The sequence below is a fragment of the Pygocentrus nattereri genome, chromosome 28 (genome assembly GCF_015220715.1).
Source record: "Pygocentrus nattereri isolate fPygNat1 chromosome 28, fPygNat1.pri, whole genome shotgun sequence".
Lineage (NCBI taxonomy): Eukaryota > Metazoa > Chordata > Actinopteri > Characiformes > Serrasalmidae > Pygocentrus > Pygocentrus nattereri.
This window is the reverse complement of record NC_051238.1, coordinates 5,545,236-5,564,121: the sequence shown is the minus strand read 5'-3', so window position 1 is coordinate 5,564,121 and position 18,886 is coordinate 5,545,236. Positions and strand designations below refer to the sequence as shown.

At 42.9% G+C, this 18,886-nt stretch overlaps 1 protein-coding gene and 1 long non-coding RNA gene across 2 annotated transcripts; one reads left to right on the top strand and one right to left on the bottom strand.

The window, feature by feature from the left end:
- Positions 1 to 1,228: 1,228 nt before the first annotated feature.
- On the bottom strand, positions 1,229 to 5,060 carry LOC119262702. Its single transcript, XR_005129841.1, has 4 exons — positions 5,003 to 5,060; positions 3,540 to 3,672; positions 3,284 to 3,442; positions 1,229 to 1,687 (listed from the first exon to the last, which is right to left on the bottom strand). It is a non-coding gene; the product is annotated as an uncharacterized LOC119262702 (long non-coding RNA).
- A 574-nt stretch (positions 5,061 to 5,634) lies between these two features.
- Positions 5,635 to 13,209, top strand: fam78bb (family with sequence similarity 78 member Bb). The gene is made up of 2 exons (XM_017717798.2): positions 5,635 to 8,083; positions 11,998 to 13,209. Exons 1-2 carry the CDS (start codon positions 7,821 to 7,823, stop codon positions 12,518 to 12,520), a joined length of 786 nt encoding a protein of 261 aa, XP_017573287.1. The 5' UTR covers positions 5,635 to 7,820; the 3' UTR covers positions 12,521 to 13,209.
- Positions 13,210 to 18,886: the final 5,677 nt, after the last annotated feature.

The following is an 18,886-nucleotide window of genomic DNA, read 5'->3' as shown; positions in this document are numbered from 1 at the left end:
CAAGCTTAATAGCCAATAAAGGTTGTTGTGACTTGCTGTTAGCTTATTGCTGAAATACTAGGATCCCATTAATGTACTAGAAGAAATTAGCATTATTGTGGTTTTAATACTGATGACCCAAACTGAAGGTCCAGCTCTAATAGTTACTCCACACTCTTACACATTTATATAGATCACAGTCTTATACACTGTCACAGACCACATGAGCGAGTCTGTTTGAACAGCTCAACTGATGAGGGATCTCAGTGGATTAGCACTTAGTATTACCTGTCCATTAGCAGGCAGACAGGCAGACTGCCTGAAAGAGCACTTACAACTGCCTCCCTCTCTCTCTCTCTCTCTCCCTCTCTCTCTCTCTCTCACCTGAAGATTCTCCACTCTAAGTCAAGCAATCAGAACATAGCAGCCGCACCCAACCACCCCCACCCACCTCCACACCTCCCATTCTGTCTCTCTCACCATTGTTCTGGTAAACCCTGTGTCCAGCGTGGACAGGTAGGATTAAGTCTCCACAGCTTTGACCACACAAATGGACAATAAGTTGTACGAGTTCTGGTCACAAGCCCTCTAAACAAACACACTAACCACAGCCCTGAGGACAAGCCAGACAGACTTAACAACACCACGTCTTTTCTCGTGACTTTTATTAAACTCTACATCTTCGACATACAAACTCTACACGCTTCTCTACGTTTATCAAACACCAGAGAGGGTGACCTTACATTCTCTCACATTAACTCACTCTGTTTTCATGTGCAACTGTAGTGCAGGTAAGCTGTGGACAAACTGCTCCCCCTCATGGCTGAGTGTGAAAAGTGCAGCCTTCGGAAGTCTTGACACCGGAGTCCCGGGTCATGTCCCAAGTCAAGAGAGTCGAGCCTCAATTCAAGGCCCGAGACGGTGAAGGTGAGTCAAGTCAAGTCCCAAATCAATAGTCCTAATCTTTGAGTCTGAAACAAGTCAGTCTGCATTCTTCAGCTAATTTAATGCCATAAGACTGAACTGAATGGTAACAGTACTGTAGCCTAACAGCATGTTAGCAGTGTATGACTGTATATTCATTTTTTATTATTAATATATATTTATTCTTCAAACTAAAACACAAAATCCATGGAACACAGATGATCTCACTTTAAAAGTATGGTTCTTTACTAAAGAAAAAATAGAGAACCATGAACACTGATTTTCATAATTAAAAGGTTCTTTTCATTATGAAAGGACTGTTAAGAATGTGCTGTAGATGGTTCTATATAGAACCTTTTTGAAAATGGTTTATAGCACCGAAAAGGGTGTCATTTAAGGCAGAACAACAAAGTCCAGTGCACAGCTTGCAATTAACAAATCAGCTTTGGCAACTTCAAAGTTGGATTCGAGTCCAAGTTATATGACTCCACACTTCTGGTTATTCCACCCTCCCACCCCAACCCCCCCCGAGGTCCAGTGATTATTTAATATAAGTCCATCCATCCATCCATCCATCCATTTTCTAAGACGCTTCTCCGTCAGGGTCGCAGGGGGGGTGCTGGAGCCTATCCCAGTGGTCATCAGGCAGAAGGCAGGATACACCCTGGACAGGTCGCCAGTCCATTACCACCTTTATCTCTTGACTAAAACTAGCTGCTTTTGTTCTGATGGCACGTATTCAAAAAGCAGCCCAGGCCAGAACAACTGGAGCGAGGCCAAACTGCTGTTGGATGAACAGGCAGACCATGTAACTGTGTTCGTTTTCATTACATCACAAAAACTGTGGATTCCAAACAGGCTGCTTTTGCTGTACTGGTTCCATACATGGACTGTATGGACTGAGGAGTGAACAGACTGGGGAGTGAACACAGAGTTTACACGCTACATGGAAATCTTTTATTTAATCAAATAATGGGAACTTTTTTATAACATGATATGAGCCCTTTAACGTTAGATAAGGCAACAGATCGGCAACACGCAGAGATATTGATGACTGAAAGGTAAATATTTTTTGTTTGTTCGTTTTTGCCAAATACGTTTGTTTAGATCACAACGCGGTTTATTTTGTTTATTTATTTAGTTTATTTTTAGGGTCCCCAATAAGCCGCTATTCTCCCTGAGGTCCATTAGACATGCTACACTTTACAAAATAGTGCAATAACAATGAACGAAACAAGTCAAACAAATAAGAGAACAACAAAACGAACTGAGGAAAAAAAACAAAACAGGTAAAATGGAAAACAACATAGAAGAACGATTTAAAACATAAAATAACAGGAGAAATACGGAAAACGGAAAATCAGACTGAAAGAAAAGGTCGTTTGGTATATCTCACAAAGACCTTAGCTACATCCTAGTCCTGTAGTACCTACATCCCTGACCACCGTGAAACTCCTCCATAGTGTTGTTCTAACTGTCAAGGACCTTTAATCTACCTAACAAGGAAGGGTTAATCCAGGCCAACTCACCCAGGGGCTAACAAGCACTCCTATTTAAATCATTCAACACTGCAAACTGTGCTTCCAGTAGTTTTTCCATTATTTATCCATTGACAATTAAACTGAGCCAAAATTTTTACTGCTTATAAACGCAACACTATGAGGGTTTCATGTCACATGATAAACTTTCATATCAATAAAATCCTTCAGTGGGTGATTAAAATTTTTTTTTTTAAGTTTTTACTTTCAAATTGAAACGTTTCACCCTCTGACTACACGTTCTTTTTTCTCCAGTTAGCCTGCTGGGGGAGTTTGTGAACATGAAAGTAACTGATTTAAAATGAGTTATGATTCATAATGATGAATTTACAGTCAAATGCAAAAGTTTAGGCACCCCTTGGTGAAGTACACATACAAACATTTGTACATCGTAATGCACAATCACTGTTTCTTAACCAGATGTAATAAATAAGGTGAAAAATAAAAATAAAATGTGTACAAACGTTATGGCAACTATAATATTTAATGTTGTTCTGCCATTACGTTAAACTTAGCACATAAACAAAAGCTGTGCACAAACATTTGCAGATAAAATGCTATATTTAAGCTTAATCCCTGTAAAGGATGTGTTCATTTATTTTCAAGTAGGAAACTAATTGTTGGTGTAATTTACACAAACTTTTGCATAAAATTATATATAAATACATACATGAGTTACTATGGACTGACACTTTAGGCTTATAGGCTTATTTGTCTATCTTTTGTGGCATTTCCCTGTGTCCCCCTGTGTCTCCCTGTGTCCCCATGTGTCTCCCTGTGTCTCCCTGTGTCTCCCTGTGTCCCCCTGTGCCCTCATTTAAGCTGAAACTCTTAATGCTTACCCGTCAGTAAACGCCCCCCTCCTCACTAAAGCCATGTGTGACAGAGACTCTGACATCAGTTCCGATCTCCATAGTGACGGCCTGTCTCCTCGAGTTGTCATGGTTACGTGGAAAGGCATCAATTAAGCCGTGAAACTTCCGGCTCTCCTCCTCACAGACCTGTGTGCCAGAGAAAGCATCTGCATCTGAAACCTGCGGGAGCCCACAGCAACACACTGTTTACATCAGACACCAGCAGAGCGCAGGGAGAACATACCTGCCTTACTGTACTGCAGTCGGTCTATGCAAATCAGGCTCTCTGGATAGACCAATCACCTATTAGCAGACTCCATCAGACATCAGATTCACTCAGTAGATCCAGCCACTGATGTGGAGACATAATTTGATAACTAGAAGAAAATAAATGCTACATTGAGCGGGGTCCAAAAGTCTGAGTCCCCTCACCGAGAGCTTTTCATTTGATCACCTATCAGAATGATATGTCTAATTATTCATCCATCCATCCATTTTCTAAGCCGCTTCTCCCTCAGGGTTGCCGGGGGGGGGGTTTGCTGGAGCCTATCCCAGCGGTTATCGGGCGGAAGGTAGGATACACCCCAGACAGGTCGCCAGTCCATCACAGGGCATGTCTAATTATATTTATAGGAATTCTCCTTCATTACCAGTTACTGATAAAAGTCACTGGAAGCCAAAATGACCAATGGCACTCAGTGTGTCCACTATTTACACCACTATTCGCATCAATTCTACAAGCAATAACAGTAGCTAACCCTTGATTGCATGGTGTTGCCCAGTGGCCAAAGGACAAACACTTTTGGACATCGCATGACCAGAGAATCTTATTATTATTACCATACATTTCATACCAATTGAAATTGTAGAACTTTCCAATATTTGTAAATATTGAAGTATAAGTTGGATTCATTTAGTCTTGATTTTAGAGATTTTTTGGATTTTATGGTGCTTTCCACAATTGTGCATTGTTGCCATATGGCAACAATTTATCAACTACACCCCTTTAAAAAAAACATAATAAGAATTTCTTGTCAAATTATTATTAAAGCAATTTTAAATAACAACAACACATCAAACCGTTTTATCACATCTAAGTGATAATTCATAAAATAGAGGGTTAAGAGGCTACGTACTTCATAGTGGACACTCATTGCCCATTTTATCAGTTCCACTGACCATATAGGAGCAGTTTTTTTACCCTGTTCTATCCTTAGTCAGGAGCCCCATGGACCCTCACAGAGCAGGCACTATTTGGGTGGTGGGTCATTCTCAACACTGCAGTAACACTGACGTGGTGGTGGTGTGTTAGTTTGTGTTGTGCTGGTCTGAGTGGATCAGACGCAGCAGTGCTGCTGGAGTGTTTAAACACCTCAGTGTCGCTGCTGGACTGAGAATAGTCCACCAACCAAAAATATCGAGCCGACAGCGTCCTGTGGGCAGCGCCCTGTGACCACTGATGAAGGACGAGAGGATGACCAACTTTACATCTACAAGGTGGACCGACAAGGTAGGAGTGTCTAATAGAGTGGACAGTGACAATGGACAATGAGCGTAGAAACAAGGAGGTGGTCTTAATGAGCTGGACAAGTTATTCATTTTTTTATCATCAGAAAAAAAACAAAAAACCAACATTTAAACGAAAAATAACACAGAAGGCGTTCTTTCCAGGAGACATCCAGCCCCTCAAAGAATCTGCAGACGCACCTCCAAAGTTCAGTCTGAGAAGCTGGTTGATGATTTTCTGAAGTAATCAAACCCATTCAGTGGTGCTGAGGTCTGGACTCTGGGGTGGTCAGTCCATCGTCCAGCTTCTTTGTTTAATGTGTCCGTCTCCTTTTCTCAGTGAGGTTCTTCTTGATCAGCTACACCTCCTTTCAGACCCACAGCGCTGAGTGGTCTTCTCACAGTGGAAGGATGGACAGAAACACCTGTGGATGTTTTCAGATCTGAAGCAGCTTGATGTTCTGCTCTCTCACAGAGACAAAAGCTTTAAGTGCTGTTTATCTGAGGGGGGCAGTTCTGGTGTCTACCAGGTCTTCCAGGTGGTTGTTAGGAGCCACATTTTCTCTGTAGCTTTTAATCAGCTCTCTTTTCTTATGCAAGTTGACCTAATCTCCTGAACCATACCTCCTGAAAAGTGAATAATCTGTGCTTAACAGCCGTTTGACTGGAAATTACGCAACTGAAAAGACTGGCGGTCTCTGACGTGCACTGATGGATGGAGGGATGGAGAGAGATGGAGGTATAGACGGAGGGAGAGCGATACAGATACATTTGCATATATACACAGGTATAAATAGCCTGTACACACATCCACGTATATACGTAATCGCATCCAGCCTATAGAACGAGGGGGACTCGCGCGCTCACTCCTCCTCCTCTCAGTCTCCCTCTCCTGGTCGTTCAGCACCGCGCGCAGCTGAACAGCGGCATGGCGCCCAGCAGCAGGGCGGCGGAGGTGCGCGAGCGGCTTCCTTACTGAAAAACACCGAGCTTCTTCTCTCTCTTCTCTCCCCGGAGGGTCTCACTAAAGGCCCCCGCTAGCTCCAGACCACCCTCGCCGCTGGTCGGAGCGGTGACAGCGGATACTCCCTCTCCTCCTCCCCGCTCCGGTCCACCGGTGTTCGGCTCCGCTGCGCATCGGAGGAGATGAATCTGATCGTGTTGTTGTCGCGAGAGGCGATCGCGAGGGCTTCGGAGACGTGAGGAAACACGCGGACGTCCTTTCAAGGGTTTAAAGCGCCGTGAACATCTGCACGTGAAGGTGGCGGCAGGCTGTGGCTACCTCTGGGTCACCTGTAGCTACTGACGCGTGCGCGCTCGCGCTTCGGGAGAACTGTGCGTTTTAAAGGGCTAAAAGCAACATAGCAACATAACCGAGAAGCATTTACCCACAGTGACTCCCTCCCTCAGCACCCTCAAAGCCGCTGTCTGGAACCCCCTGTCCAGCCCCTCACTGACCAAGCCGAGGGGGGCAGGGTTGGAGAAAATCCCCAAGCGCTTGAGGAAGAACCACTGAGAGGAACCAAGACTCAAAAAGAGAAAAAAATCCCGCAAGGCATGAGGAAGAACCACAGAGGAACCAAGACGCAGAACGAGAAACTCCCTGGGAACATGAGGAAGAACCACTGACAAGCCAAGACTCAGAAGGAGAAACTCCCTGAGAACATGAGGAAGAACCACTGAGGAACCAAGACTCAGAAGGAGAAACTCCCTGGGAACATGAGGAAGAGCCACTGAGATTAATCAAGACTGAGAATGAGAAACTCCTTGTGAACATGAGGAAGAACCACTGAGAGGAAGCAAGACTCAGAAGGAGAAACTCTCTAAAAATGTAAAGAAAAACCACTGTGGAACCATGACCCAAAAGATGAAACTCTTAGCAAGTGAGGAAGAACCTCTGAGGAAGTAAGACTAAGAAGGTGAAATTCCTAGAGGAAAAAATACTGAAAGGAACCAAGACTCAAAAGCATGAAGAAAAGCCATGTAGAAGGAATGGAGATACTCCCTAAGACAATGAGGAAGAACCAATGAAAGGAATAAGTGCTCAGAAGAGAAACTTCCTATGAGCATGAGGAAGAATCTCTAAGGAACCAAGGCTCGGAATGAGAAACTCCTTAAAAGCATGAGGACCAACCGCTGAGAGGAACGAAAATTCAGAAGGAGAAACTCCCTAAGACAATGAGGAAAAACCACTGAAAACAACCAACACGCAAAAAGAGAAAAATCCCCTAACACATGAGAAAGAACCAATGAGGAACCATGATTCAGTAGGAAAAACTTTCTATAACCATGAGGAAGAACCATTAAAAGAATCAATACCCAAAAGAAATGAATCCCCAAAGGCATCAGAAAGAACTACTGAGAGGGAACAAGACTCAAAAGGAGAATCTCCCTAAGAGCATTAGGAAGAACCCCTGAGGAACCAAGACTTAGAAGGAGAAACTCCCCAAAAGCATGAAGAAAAACTAATGAGAGGAACCAAAGCTAAAAAAAAACTTATTAGGACAAATCATTGAGAAGAACCAAGACTGAAAAGGAGACATTTTCCAAGATCATGAGAAAGAACCACTGAGAGCAACCAAGACTGAAAAGGAAAGGCTCTGGTAGATCATGAGGAAGAACCACTGAGAGAAACCAAGACTCAAAAGGAAAGGCTCTGGCAGAGCATGAGGAAGAATCACTGAGAGGAACCAAGAATCTAAAAAGGAATCAAGAGAGGAAAACCTTGAAGAGCTTGAGAAAGAACCACTGAGAGGAACCTACGCCTACAAAAAAAAACTACAGAGGAACCAAGACTTAAAAGGAAAGGCTCTTGGGGAGCATGAAGACAAATTACTAAGAGGAACCAAGAATCACAAGAGGCAAAACTCTTGATGAGCATGAGGAAGAACCACTAAGAGGAACCTGGGCTGAAAAAGGAGAACTCATCCTCCTCAGATCAACTCCAGATGATGGAGTGACATCAGGCTGATGCGGTTCCACTGGCCCATGTGAAAGCAATCCAAACCCCTCGTCCACCATGGGCTGCATCCATAGCATCGCATGCAAGTCCCGCGTGAAGCGTGAGAACATCGTGGTGTACGATGTCACTGCCACCATTGACCGCGGCCCCACAGCCATCGAAGAAAACTCACCCATAGTGTTGCGTTACAAGACGCCCTATTTCAAAGCCTCGGCCCGAGTGGTGATGCCCCCCATCCCACGGAACGAGACCTGGGTGGTGGGGTGGATACAGGCATGCACTCACATGCAGTTCCACAACTCCTACGGAGACATTGGAATGTGAGTTGGCCCTTAAAGCCTGCATTAAAGTCAGTTTTATAGAGGATAGTATGTTGTACAGTATTAGAAACAGTATTATCACATATATAAGATTGCTTGAAGGGGAATTCCACCAATTTTTTAAAATTCCTGCTTAAATGGTTAATGTGTAATTCTGTGTCATTCAGAGTGGTTTGGAGTCTGAACTGTTCACAGTGGTGGTGATAGGAACCAGACGTCCGAAGTCTCTCTAAAACCTGCCTAACCGACAGCGGTCATATGAAATGGTTCAATTTGGAGACATTATTTTACAAAAGTTAAAATATTACATAAACAAAAAAAGAAACAAACAAATAAATAATTGGTTACTTAAAACTGTCGAAAAAAGTCACCCATCAGAATCAAAATCTGCCGTAAAAATTGACAATTGGTACATCTATATTACAGAATCAGAGGATAGCCCTTTGAAGAACCATTCTCGTAAATAATATGCATGTGTGAGGAACCCTTTTTGAGGTTTAAAAGAACCTTCTTTGCATGATGTAATGATTCTATACTAATGAAATGTTTCACCTGGAACCGTAAATCAAATTCTGTGCGTCTGAGAACTGTGTATACTTTCATTTTGGAACTAGTTTGAAGCTTCAATGTTAATCCTCCAGGGTCTGGCACCTAAGAGCCTGGTTCACAAAGCGTATGAGATGTGAGGTCTGACTGAGGTTGTAGGTGAGACTCATGTTTTTTTTTTATTATTATGAATTGGACCTTTCCTGCATTTCGCGTGTGTGAAAGGCTCGGGTGCAATTGTGTGGGACGACAGTCCGTAATTATAAAGTACAGTACTTTATATTCATTGTGCATGTCTGTGCACCTGGAGCTCTGTGCATCTGAGCCTTTGCTGGCCTGTGAGCCATCCTGCTGTTCCATTTAGACACCCACACGAAAGCGAAAGATTTCACACCCTTTGTCGTTGGATCAGGATGGAATAATAGTGTGAGCAAAGACTGAACGGCAGCACTGAAGCTGAGGTGAGGAGCATAGGTGAGGCCAAGGAGAACGCAGTCAACTCATTCACAGATAGAGAGACAAATAGACAACGAGGGAAGGGACAGGCAGCAAGAGAGAGAAAGCGAGAGAGAGAGAGAGCGAGAGAGAGAGAGAGAGAGAGAGAGAGAGAGAGAGAGAGAGAGAGAGATTCTCACACCCTCCCACAGACCTACTGCCTGGTTGGGTTCCTGTGCCGCTCCCCGCAGGGTCTGTTCATGTGGAGGTGTGTGTGGACATGTGTGTGTTGGTGTGGAGGTGTGTGTGGACATGTGTGTGGGGGAGTGGAGTCCTGGTGCTCCTGGGGAGGTTGTGGTGGGGCGCATGTAGGTGGCAGATGGACCAGATTTGGTGAAGAGATGGCAGAATCGGGTCACACCAACTGACACTTCCTACAATAATAATGTTCCTCTCATAGTGAATCATTGAACACGTTCAGCTGGGCTATTATAATGCATGTATGCATTACGAGATGTTCCCATTATTACTCTCCCTGTATGAATTACAGATCAGCACAGATTCAGCATCACTGTGTCCCAATCTGCATAGTTTGGTAGTGTTCCAGGCAAGCAGGCCTGTGCAAAGACATGGCTGGGCCCCTGAAAAATTCTGTTGCCTACCTAAAGACATGAGGTCAGGATTTAGGGGACTTCTTGTTTGACAGTTGTCAGCTGTCTTCACACAATATGGTTTATCCACTTTAGGTGATGGAATTGATTAACTGACTGATTATCAATATTAGTCTACAATAGAATAGAATCTTTGTCATATTCAATCATTTTGGTGGGGTGCTGAGCCATTTTTGGTGCATTCAAATAGAGTTACTTTTTACATTTTAGGAGAATGCTTTTAGAATATTTACCATGTACGGTTACATTTTGTGGAGCATCTCTCTTATAGAAACAGGAATAATAATATAAATCATTTTAAAAATTACAAAGAGCAATAATAGCAGCAAATGCCTAAAGTGACACTGTACAAAACCTCACAAAAACAATTAGGTAGTTAGCGAAGCTCTATTATGTGCTTTTGGCTACATTTAGCAGCAGTAGGCGTCTTGTTCATGCCAGGCTGTTCAATTGAATAAAAACTCATTTATATGGAACAAAACTACTCAACTGAACAAATGTTTCATTTAGCATCCTCAGCTGTGACTGTATCTAGCTGTGTGAACTGAGCAGAGGTGGCAAAGAGGTGTGCATAAGTTCCTTACTAAATCAAAAAACAAAAAACTCTAAAAGTTTTTTACTCAAGTAAAATCATATTAGTACATGATAAATGTCATTAAAGCTGCAATACGTAGGATTTGGGGATTTGGTGGCCTCTCTGGTGAAAATGTGTAATTGCGTGCCACATGCTAAAGAATATTATGTATATACTAGTACGCACATGGGGGCGGCACGGTGGCGTGGTGGGTAGCGCTGTCGCCTCACAGCGAGGAGGGCCTGGGTTCGATTCCCCGGCCGGGTGACCAGGGTCCTCTCTGTGTGGAGTTTGCATGTTCTCCCCGTGTCTGCGTGGGTTTCCTCCGGGTTCTCCGGTTTCCTCCCACAGTCCAAAGACATGCAGTCAGGCCAATTGGACATGCTAAATTGCCCCTAGGTGTGAGTGACTGTCTGTGTCTGCCCTGTGATGGACTGGCGACCTGTCCAGGGTGTATCGTGCCTTTCGCCCGAAGACTGCTGGGATAGGCTCCAGCACCCCCCCGCGACCCTGACGGAGAAGCGGCTTGGAAAATGGATGGATGGATGGATGGATAGTACGCACATCACGTATTAACACCCACCTGGGATACCATAGCAATGCTATGCCCTGGCATATGCCCTGGCAACATCTTAGCAACCACCTGGGACACCACAGAGTGGCCTAACAACACCTTTGCAACCACCTGGGATACCACAGCAACATCTTAGCAAACATCTCATCAACCACCTGGGATTCCATAGAAATGGCTTTGTCAAGCCAACTTTAACAAACTTTCCCCTTCAACACTCTGTTCCTCACCAAGGCTCCTCAATGTAAATGCATTAAAATTAATCTAAACATTGACCATGTATATACATCTGTGTCCACTCACTGTCCACTCTATTAGACTCTCCTACCTTGTGGGTCCACCTTGTAGATGTAAAGTCAGAGAGGACAGCTCATCTGCTGCTGCACAGTTTGTGGTGGTCATCCTCTAGTCCTTCATCAGGGGTCACAGGACGCTGCCCACAGGACGCTGTTGGCTGGATCTTTCTGGTTGGTGGACTATTCTCAGTCCAGCAGTGACACTGAGGTGTTTAAAAACTCCAGCAGCACTGCTGTGTCTGATCAACTCAGACCAGCGCAACACACACTAACACACCACCACCATGTCAGTGTTACTGCAGTGCTGAGAATGACCCACCACCCAAATAGTACCTGCCCTGTGAGGGTCCATGGGGGTCCTGACCACTGAAGAACAGGGTAAAAGGGGGCTAAAAAATCTGTAATTGTAGAACTATAAAGTGCACCTATATAGTAAGTGGAGCTGATGAAATGGACAACGAGCGTAGATACAAGGAATAATGTCACGCCTGATCGGTGTACGTACATGTTGCCAGATACATGTTGTCTCACTTTTGCTAAACTCACCTCACCAAAAAGAAATACTAAAAAAATTGCTAATGCATATTTTCTATACATAATGAACTACAAACAAAAATGTCTGTAAAAATGCCATTTGTTGGGTTCCCCTTTAAAGTGTATCTGTCAAGCATGTTTGAAACTTGCTTTGTGCTGCATTTTTAATGGGCAAGTATTCTAAAAGCATTCTCCCAAAAATGTAACAACTACCAGTATTTGAATGCACCAAAATGGCTCAGCACCCCACCAAAATGATTTTGTCCTTTGTTGCCCCCCCTCCACAGGTCCAGTTGGGAGATCCCAGAGCTGAGGGACAATGTGGTGAGAGCCATCAGCGACTCAGATGGAGTGAGCTACCCATGGTACGGCAACACCACAGAAACAGTGACACTCACGGGTCCGATGGCCAAACCATCACGCTTCACCGTCAGCATGAACGACAACTTCTACCCGAGCGTGACGTGGGCGGTGCCAGTGAGCGAGAGCAACGCACCGCGGCTCACGTACATCACACGGGACCAGAGCTTCACCACGTGGCTAGTGGCACTGAACCCGGCCACACGAGAGAAGATCCTCCTGCAGACAGTCAAGTGGAGGATGAGAGTGGAAATCGCCGTCGATCCCAACATGCCTCTGGGCTCCAGGGCCAGTCTGGTGGGACCACCCCACCAGGACCAGCCCAAGGTTCTGACTCACATGGAGCCCATCCCTCCCAACGCCCTGGGAAAACCCAATGCCAACGATGCCCAGGTCCTCATGTGGCGGCCTAAAAGGGGGACTCCACTGGTCGTGATCCCCTCAAAGTAGAGAGGTGCTGGTCCCACTTTATATTAGGTGTCTCCAATACCTGTGTAGTTACATATGAATATCATAACTACTGATGATTTAGTCAGTGTTACAGATGGATTACAGAAATACAGCCTATGTAATTACAGAAGTATATCTTCTACACAGGAACTTTCCTGTAGTGTACTGTTGAAGTTACACTTGTGGACAGTTCCTGTGTAGTTATTATGTAGGTAATGTGTAATAATGGAGTGGTAATATAGACATGGGAATTAATGCAACATTTAATTAATGTCATAAAAGTTACATTTTAATATAAGGGCACGTCTGCTGTTCTGTCACATTACAGGCTTGTTTAAAGCTGAAACTGGTTACAATGTCACAACACTAGCAACATAAATGCTAGCTAAATGTTAGGAAAGCTGGCTGTAAGTAACGCCTTCATGTAAGTTTTTACAAACTTCCTTTTACTGCGGAAAAAAAAACCTTTTAAAAAAAACACTGTTCCAGTCTGATTACCAATGTAATTACATTTGTGTTATTACCCTTGTGTAATTACATGAGAATGAATAGACTGTTATAACTACTAAGGTACACTTAAAAAAATAATAAAATAAATTTAGACCCATTTTGCCAACTGTGTTTACAGTGTGGAATTAGACCTGCGCATTTAACCCATCCGTGCAGTGAAACACACTAGTGAACACACACACTAGGGGGCAGTGAGCACACTTGCCCGGAGCGATGGGCAGCCCTATCCACAGCACCCGGGGAGCAATTGGGGGTTAGGTGTCTTGCTCAAGGGCACTTCAGTCACGGACTGTCAGCTGAGGGGATTGAACCGGTGACCTTCCGGTCACAGGGCTGGTTCCCTGACCTCCAGCCCACGACTGCCCCTACTTGTGTAATTACCTGAGGCAAAACTGAAGTTGATACATGTGTGTAATTACATAATGTGTACTTCTGTAATCCATCTGTAACAGTGACTAAATCATTAGTAGTTACATTGTTCTTGCATATGTTGCTCACATGTAACTACACAGTTATTAGAGACAATATAACATGGGACCAAAATGCCAGATGACATAATAACAACCAGCTGTTTGCATTCGGGTGGTCAGCTGTGTAGCCGCAGAATGAGAGGATGAGAGGCCCAATACTAATGAGCCATTTAAAGCCAATTTCTTAAGCTCAGAATTTCACAAGTTTACAGTTTCATGAGGATTCTCCAAATGTACTGCTCGTTTGGAGAGAGGAGTCACTGGGTTGTTCTTGACTCTTTCAGGAATACAAAACAGGCCATAAACATGGAAGCAAGCAGCGATTTTCCTTAAAGAAATCATCTCGTTCCAAAACATCTGTTGCAGAAGGACCACTTGCCTTAATTCCACACTACTGCCTTTGTTTAGATGGATGAGGGGTCATCGTGGCACGGAGAATGCAACACATCTGCCTTAAAACCAGTTCAGGACTGGAGAACCAGAGACAAAGACCAAGAAAAAAAAAAGATTAAATGTGAAGAATAATCTGTGAGTTTCGATTCGTGCTGTGGCTACAACTCTGCGTCTTCAGCAAGTATGACAACAAGCTTTTTAACTGTTTTTTATGTACTTGTTTTTTAAATAGATTGCTTTTAAAGAAAGCGATTTGTTTCGTTTAGAAGTCACACGTCTGCAGGAAGGAAACGGACTTGTTTTGAGAAGAGAGATGGGAAGCAGGACAGTGTTGGATAAAGATGTCTTTATATACAGCAGTGAAATGAAGCCGCAGCTCTTACGACACAATCGGTGTGTTTTTTCATTCAGTCAGCCTTCGATATGGTATATGAGAGGGAGGAAGGACCTGCTCTTAGAGAGGAGGCAGGTGTATGCGCTCATATCCACAAAACCTAAGCCTAAGCTTTAGACTCCAGGCAGAGCGATTATTCCTGAGAAGGAAAATCCGCTGCTTTAATATTACGCTGTCAGTAGGGTAGGGAGAGCTGGAGAAGTATAAAAATGACTTTTTTTAGAATTAAGTCAGTTTAGACAATTTACCCACAACACAACCTGTTACTTACAATTTAGTTTAACCAAAGCACTGTGTTCTGGAATATTCCCGAGGCCCTTTTCACAAGAAATGGAAGTGCATAAAACGTGAAACAAGATCTGCTGTTGCCTTGCGGGCAGCTATAAAGCTCCTAAATACAGGTGTTAATATCACTTCAGCTCACCACAGGTCTTTCACTTGGTCATAGTTGCCAAGATTAGAATTGGAGGATGTGTCTCGAATGGTTGGAAAACCAAACATAAATAAGTCCAAACTAAAGGGTGTAAAAGCATTATGGAAAAATCCCTTCACGGCTATCAGAGTCCAGCCGTCAGCTGACGTCTACAGAGTGATAAACTGATGGACATAAAACCAAAACGTTAGATAAGCCATGTTAGCTGGAGATGCTGAAACAGCTAACAATGAATTCGCATACATTCTGGCACGGCGCCCACTGGGTCATCATGGTCCGTAGCGCCACTGTTGACGTTATACACAAACACCAGTTCCAGTTAATTAACATCTACTCCATGCTGATGACTCGATCTCTTAGACACAGAAAGCTTTTGAGGGCGAAAATGAAAACCGTTCCTCTGAAAGCGGCTGAAGCAGGAACTTTCAAGCACAAGCTGCACACTAACGTTAGTCAGCAGCGGTGAAATGATGCTTATTTTCCTCCATATGACAAAGTTTATTCCTTTAACTGCAGAAACTTTTTCCTCTGCTCATGAACCTGAGATAAGGGTGAGCTGTAAACACTCTGCTCATCATGGTTTGATGAGGATCGTTTAGCGGAAGCAGCGTTACCCTGCAACGGAAATGTGAAAAAGGCCCAGTGGCGTAGCCTTTCTTTACTCTCATTGTTGAGAACAGTTCCTTACATTGAGCCGTTTTTAAGGATAATCCCATCTTTTCTTTTTTCCTTCAAATTTACTGCATAATTTAATGGTTAAGACGTACACAGAGTCATTCGAATGGTTTGGTGTGAAATGCTCTGTTCTAGAGAAGCTTACAGAGTCAGAATTGCTCACAGTGGTGGTGATAGGAACCAGACGTCTGAAGAATTTAATGCCTCTAAAAGCTCCCGCACAGAACGTTTTTAAATTAAATGGTTATGAATACCTTGCGTGATGTCTGAGACACTGACTTTAAATAGTTGTGAGGTTAAGTTTTGGCGCTAAACATATTGTTATAAGCTATTCATGGTGAACAGGCACACGCAAGTCATTGCAAGGTAAAACAAAGAAAACATCTTTTTTCAGATTTTCCACTATTTTACAGTGATCAGCATGATATATAAACACTCAGAAGACACGTGTAGGCTCACTGGTGGTTATGGACAGTAAATTCAATGGCTATTTTTGTGTTGTGGACATCATGACCCCTGGTTCCTATCACCACCACTGTAAAGAAATCACAATTGCTAGGTTTCTCAACAATGAAACATTTGACATCAACCTACTCTGAATGACTTTGTTTACATCTCAACCATTTAATGAAAACATTTTGGAAACAAAATGTGGTGGATATCCCTGGTAATTCTTGCCATGCTCTTATTGCAACACATTAACCGTCACTTACTGCACATACTATTACTGAGCACACTTAGTCAGATCCGTTTGTTCAGTGTTTGAAGAGAACTTACCCAACTTTTCAAACTTTCGGCATAACTCAGTGGTCAAAATAGAAAAAAGTCATCCAGAGCGGTTTGGTGTGAAAAGGTTAATTGTAGAGAAAACTACTGACTCAAATCTCTTTACAGTGGGGGTGATAGGAACCAGGGGTCGCAGTATCTACAGCACAAATACAGACATTTTATTTACTATCTGAAACACGAGTGAACCTACACAGTTTTTAGCATATTATTATATTTAAGCAGCAGAACCCGAGAGGGAGTGTGTTATCGTGAAATCCCATCCCAGGTGTGATTTGGTGGCCGTAGATCATCACAGCCATGATGTTATTGGTGATAACTCCCTCCTCGAGTGCTCTACTGCTTTAATACAGCAGTTAAATAAATACAGTAAGAAGTTAATAAACTGGCCGTGAACGCGGCGTTTAATATGTTTTAATGTTCAGCTCCTTCACCAAGTTATAGCTCCTTAACCAGCAGCTTGTTGCTACGTCAGAGTAACGAGCTCCGCCCACTCACTGCTCAGCCGGCAGTTCGTTCTCCAGCTCCACACAGACCGACTGACCGTTTGGGAATTTAGTGTCGTCTCGTCTTCAGAGTCGGACCAAATCGGCTGTCGGTCAGATGTGATCTTAACAGTGTCCGTTTTCTGTTTGGGGCAAAGTAAGAAGTAAAAACGTTCAAATGGCTCAAGCGTCTCCTACAGCTGACAAAGTCGTTGCTTAGCAACAGCGTCTCAGTGGAGTGATACAGTGTTCGTGAAAAAAATTAAATAACAGCTCGGTTAGAATGCTTCTCAATCAGCTTGCGTGGCCAGAACTAGCTGTTGTATAATGTATGATGTATAATATATAATATAGTATATCACACAGATAAAGGTTAAAAAAGTGATAAATCTGAAAAAAAAGGGAGCTTCTAGAGGTTGAATTCCCATTCCCACCGTGAACAATTCTGACTCAATTTCTCTACAACCAAGCATTTCTCACCTAACGACTCTAAATACGTTTGTTTACATCTCAACGATTTAATCATGCAGATATTTTGAGGAATTTGTGGAATTCCTTTTCAACATTCGTCCTAAATTAGATGTTTATGTTTATTTAAGCTACTGGTTCTTCTAAACGTGTGACTTATAAAGCTCCTGGCCATCCAAACTGAGTATGAAACTATGCTGAAGAAGTTTTCAATGGTTCAGTAAATAATTCAATCTGTTTAAATGAGCATCGTCGTCTTAAATCCATGCACGCAGTTGGTGTTTGCCATACTGATCTCAAGAAAGAAACGGCAGGTGCTGGTCCTGCAGGTCAGATGCTGCACGGAGAGACTTAGTAGATGAACGTGCTTCTGAACTGAGGAAGGAAACTGTAGCTATTGCACAGACTGGGTGACGAGACATGGCAGAGGTAGATCATCAGTATGTGGAAACAGAGAGGTGTGTTAAGCCTTTTTAAGCCACTTCTTAAGTGTTTAAAAAAAATGGTAAGGCAGCAAAAGCATTCTTTTTTATATGGGTATATGGGTCATTCTACAAAAACGTCCACTTTTCTATCACATCCATAGGCGTCACTGGTGTTACACATAATAAAGGTAACATGCATTTTACTAAATGGCTGCTACCGAGCATCAAACCACATCATCAATCATGGCATATCCACAAAAATATGCAATTTAATCCATTTTTTTCACAACTACCTAAGAATAAAGCGGGTCCCCCATTGACTTCAGCTAAAAGCATCATATGAAGTCATGAGTTAAATGACAAAATCTCGAATTTCTGAAAGACACAGTGGACTTACCATGTGCTTTTCTTCATAGATCCTCAGAAAACAGGTAGAAGGAAGGACAGTGATGTCATCAGTGACTTTTTTTTCAAAATAAGAGACTTTTTGTTATGCAGTAACACCAGTGACACGACTCCTGGGGACCATATGTTTTAGAATATTTATTTGGCTTTTGTTTGTGTCATTTAAATCATATATATTCATAGGCATGTATAATTATTCCAGTTAAAATAGCAGGAAAAAATGTGGTTTTTACTTCAAAATATGGTCCCAGCCTTTACACATGACTATGAGGACAAGCTCTTCGGAGGTCTATATGATGGATTTGAAATTGTTAAAATAACATTGTTTTATTTTAAAAATATAAATTGTAAACCTAAAATGTTTCATATAATGTGTAACATATCTGTAAACATTTCTGTAGAATGACCCCATATCTACCCCCTGCTGGTCCTGTGAAAATACAGCTGAACTACTTTATACAGCTGTTGTCATCACAGGTGGCCTACAAAGACTTAAAGGAACTGACCCCTGGAGCTGTATGTCATTCTGTTCCACGTCATGACCATTTGAGGAACTCTGGGTCTAAGCAGACGTGTCTATGAGAAAGATGAATGGCATTTTCGAAAAACTGCAGCTGCCACATCCTTTGGTAAACAAAAAATATTCCAAACCTGGCCTGTTCTGTTCTGTGTACTTCCCCTCTCCCAACTCTGCGAGTGAAGGTTGTTCAGTAGTGCAAATGCAAACAGTGGTACTTACAGGTTACAAGCAAGCCCTCCTGCGCACTGAAGTGACGGCATGTAAAAATAAGCCTAGCATTAAACTTAAGCAGTCATATACTTGAGGATGTCCATTTCGACTTGTTTTCATATTCGATTGTCCTTAAGAGTTACTAAGCAGATTTCCAGTTAATGCCAAGGAAGGAAAAACACCAAAAAGAAA

Bases quoted from the DNA above. Each gene is read 5' to 3' on its own strand.
- fam78bb (XM_017717798.2), top strand. From the start codon at position 7,821: ATGGGCTGCATCCATAGCATCGCATGCAAGTCCCGCGTGAAGCGTGAG. The intron at 8,084-11,997 runs GTGAGTTGGCCC...CCCCCTCCACAG, and splicing joins TCCTACGGAGACATTGGAAT to GTCCAGTTGGGAGATCCCAG.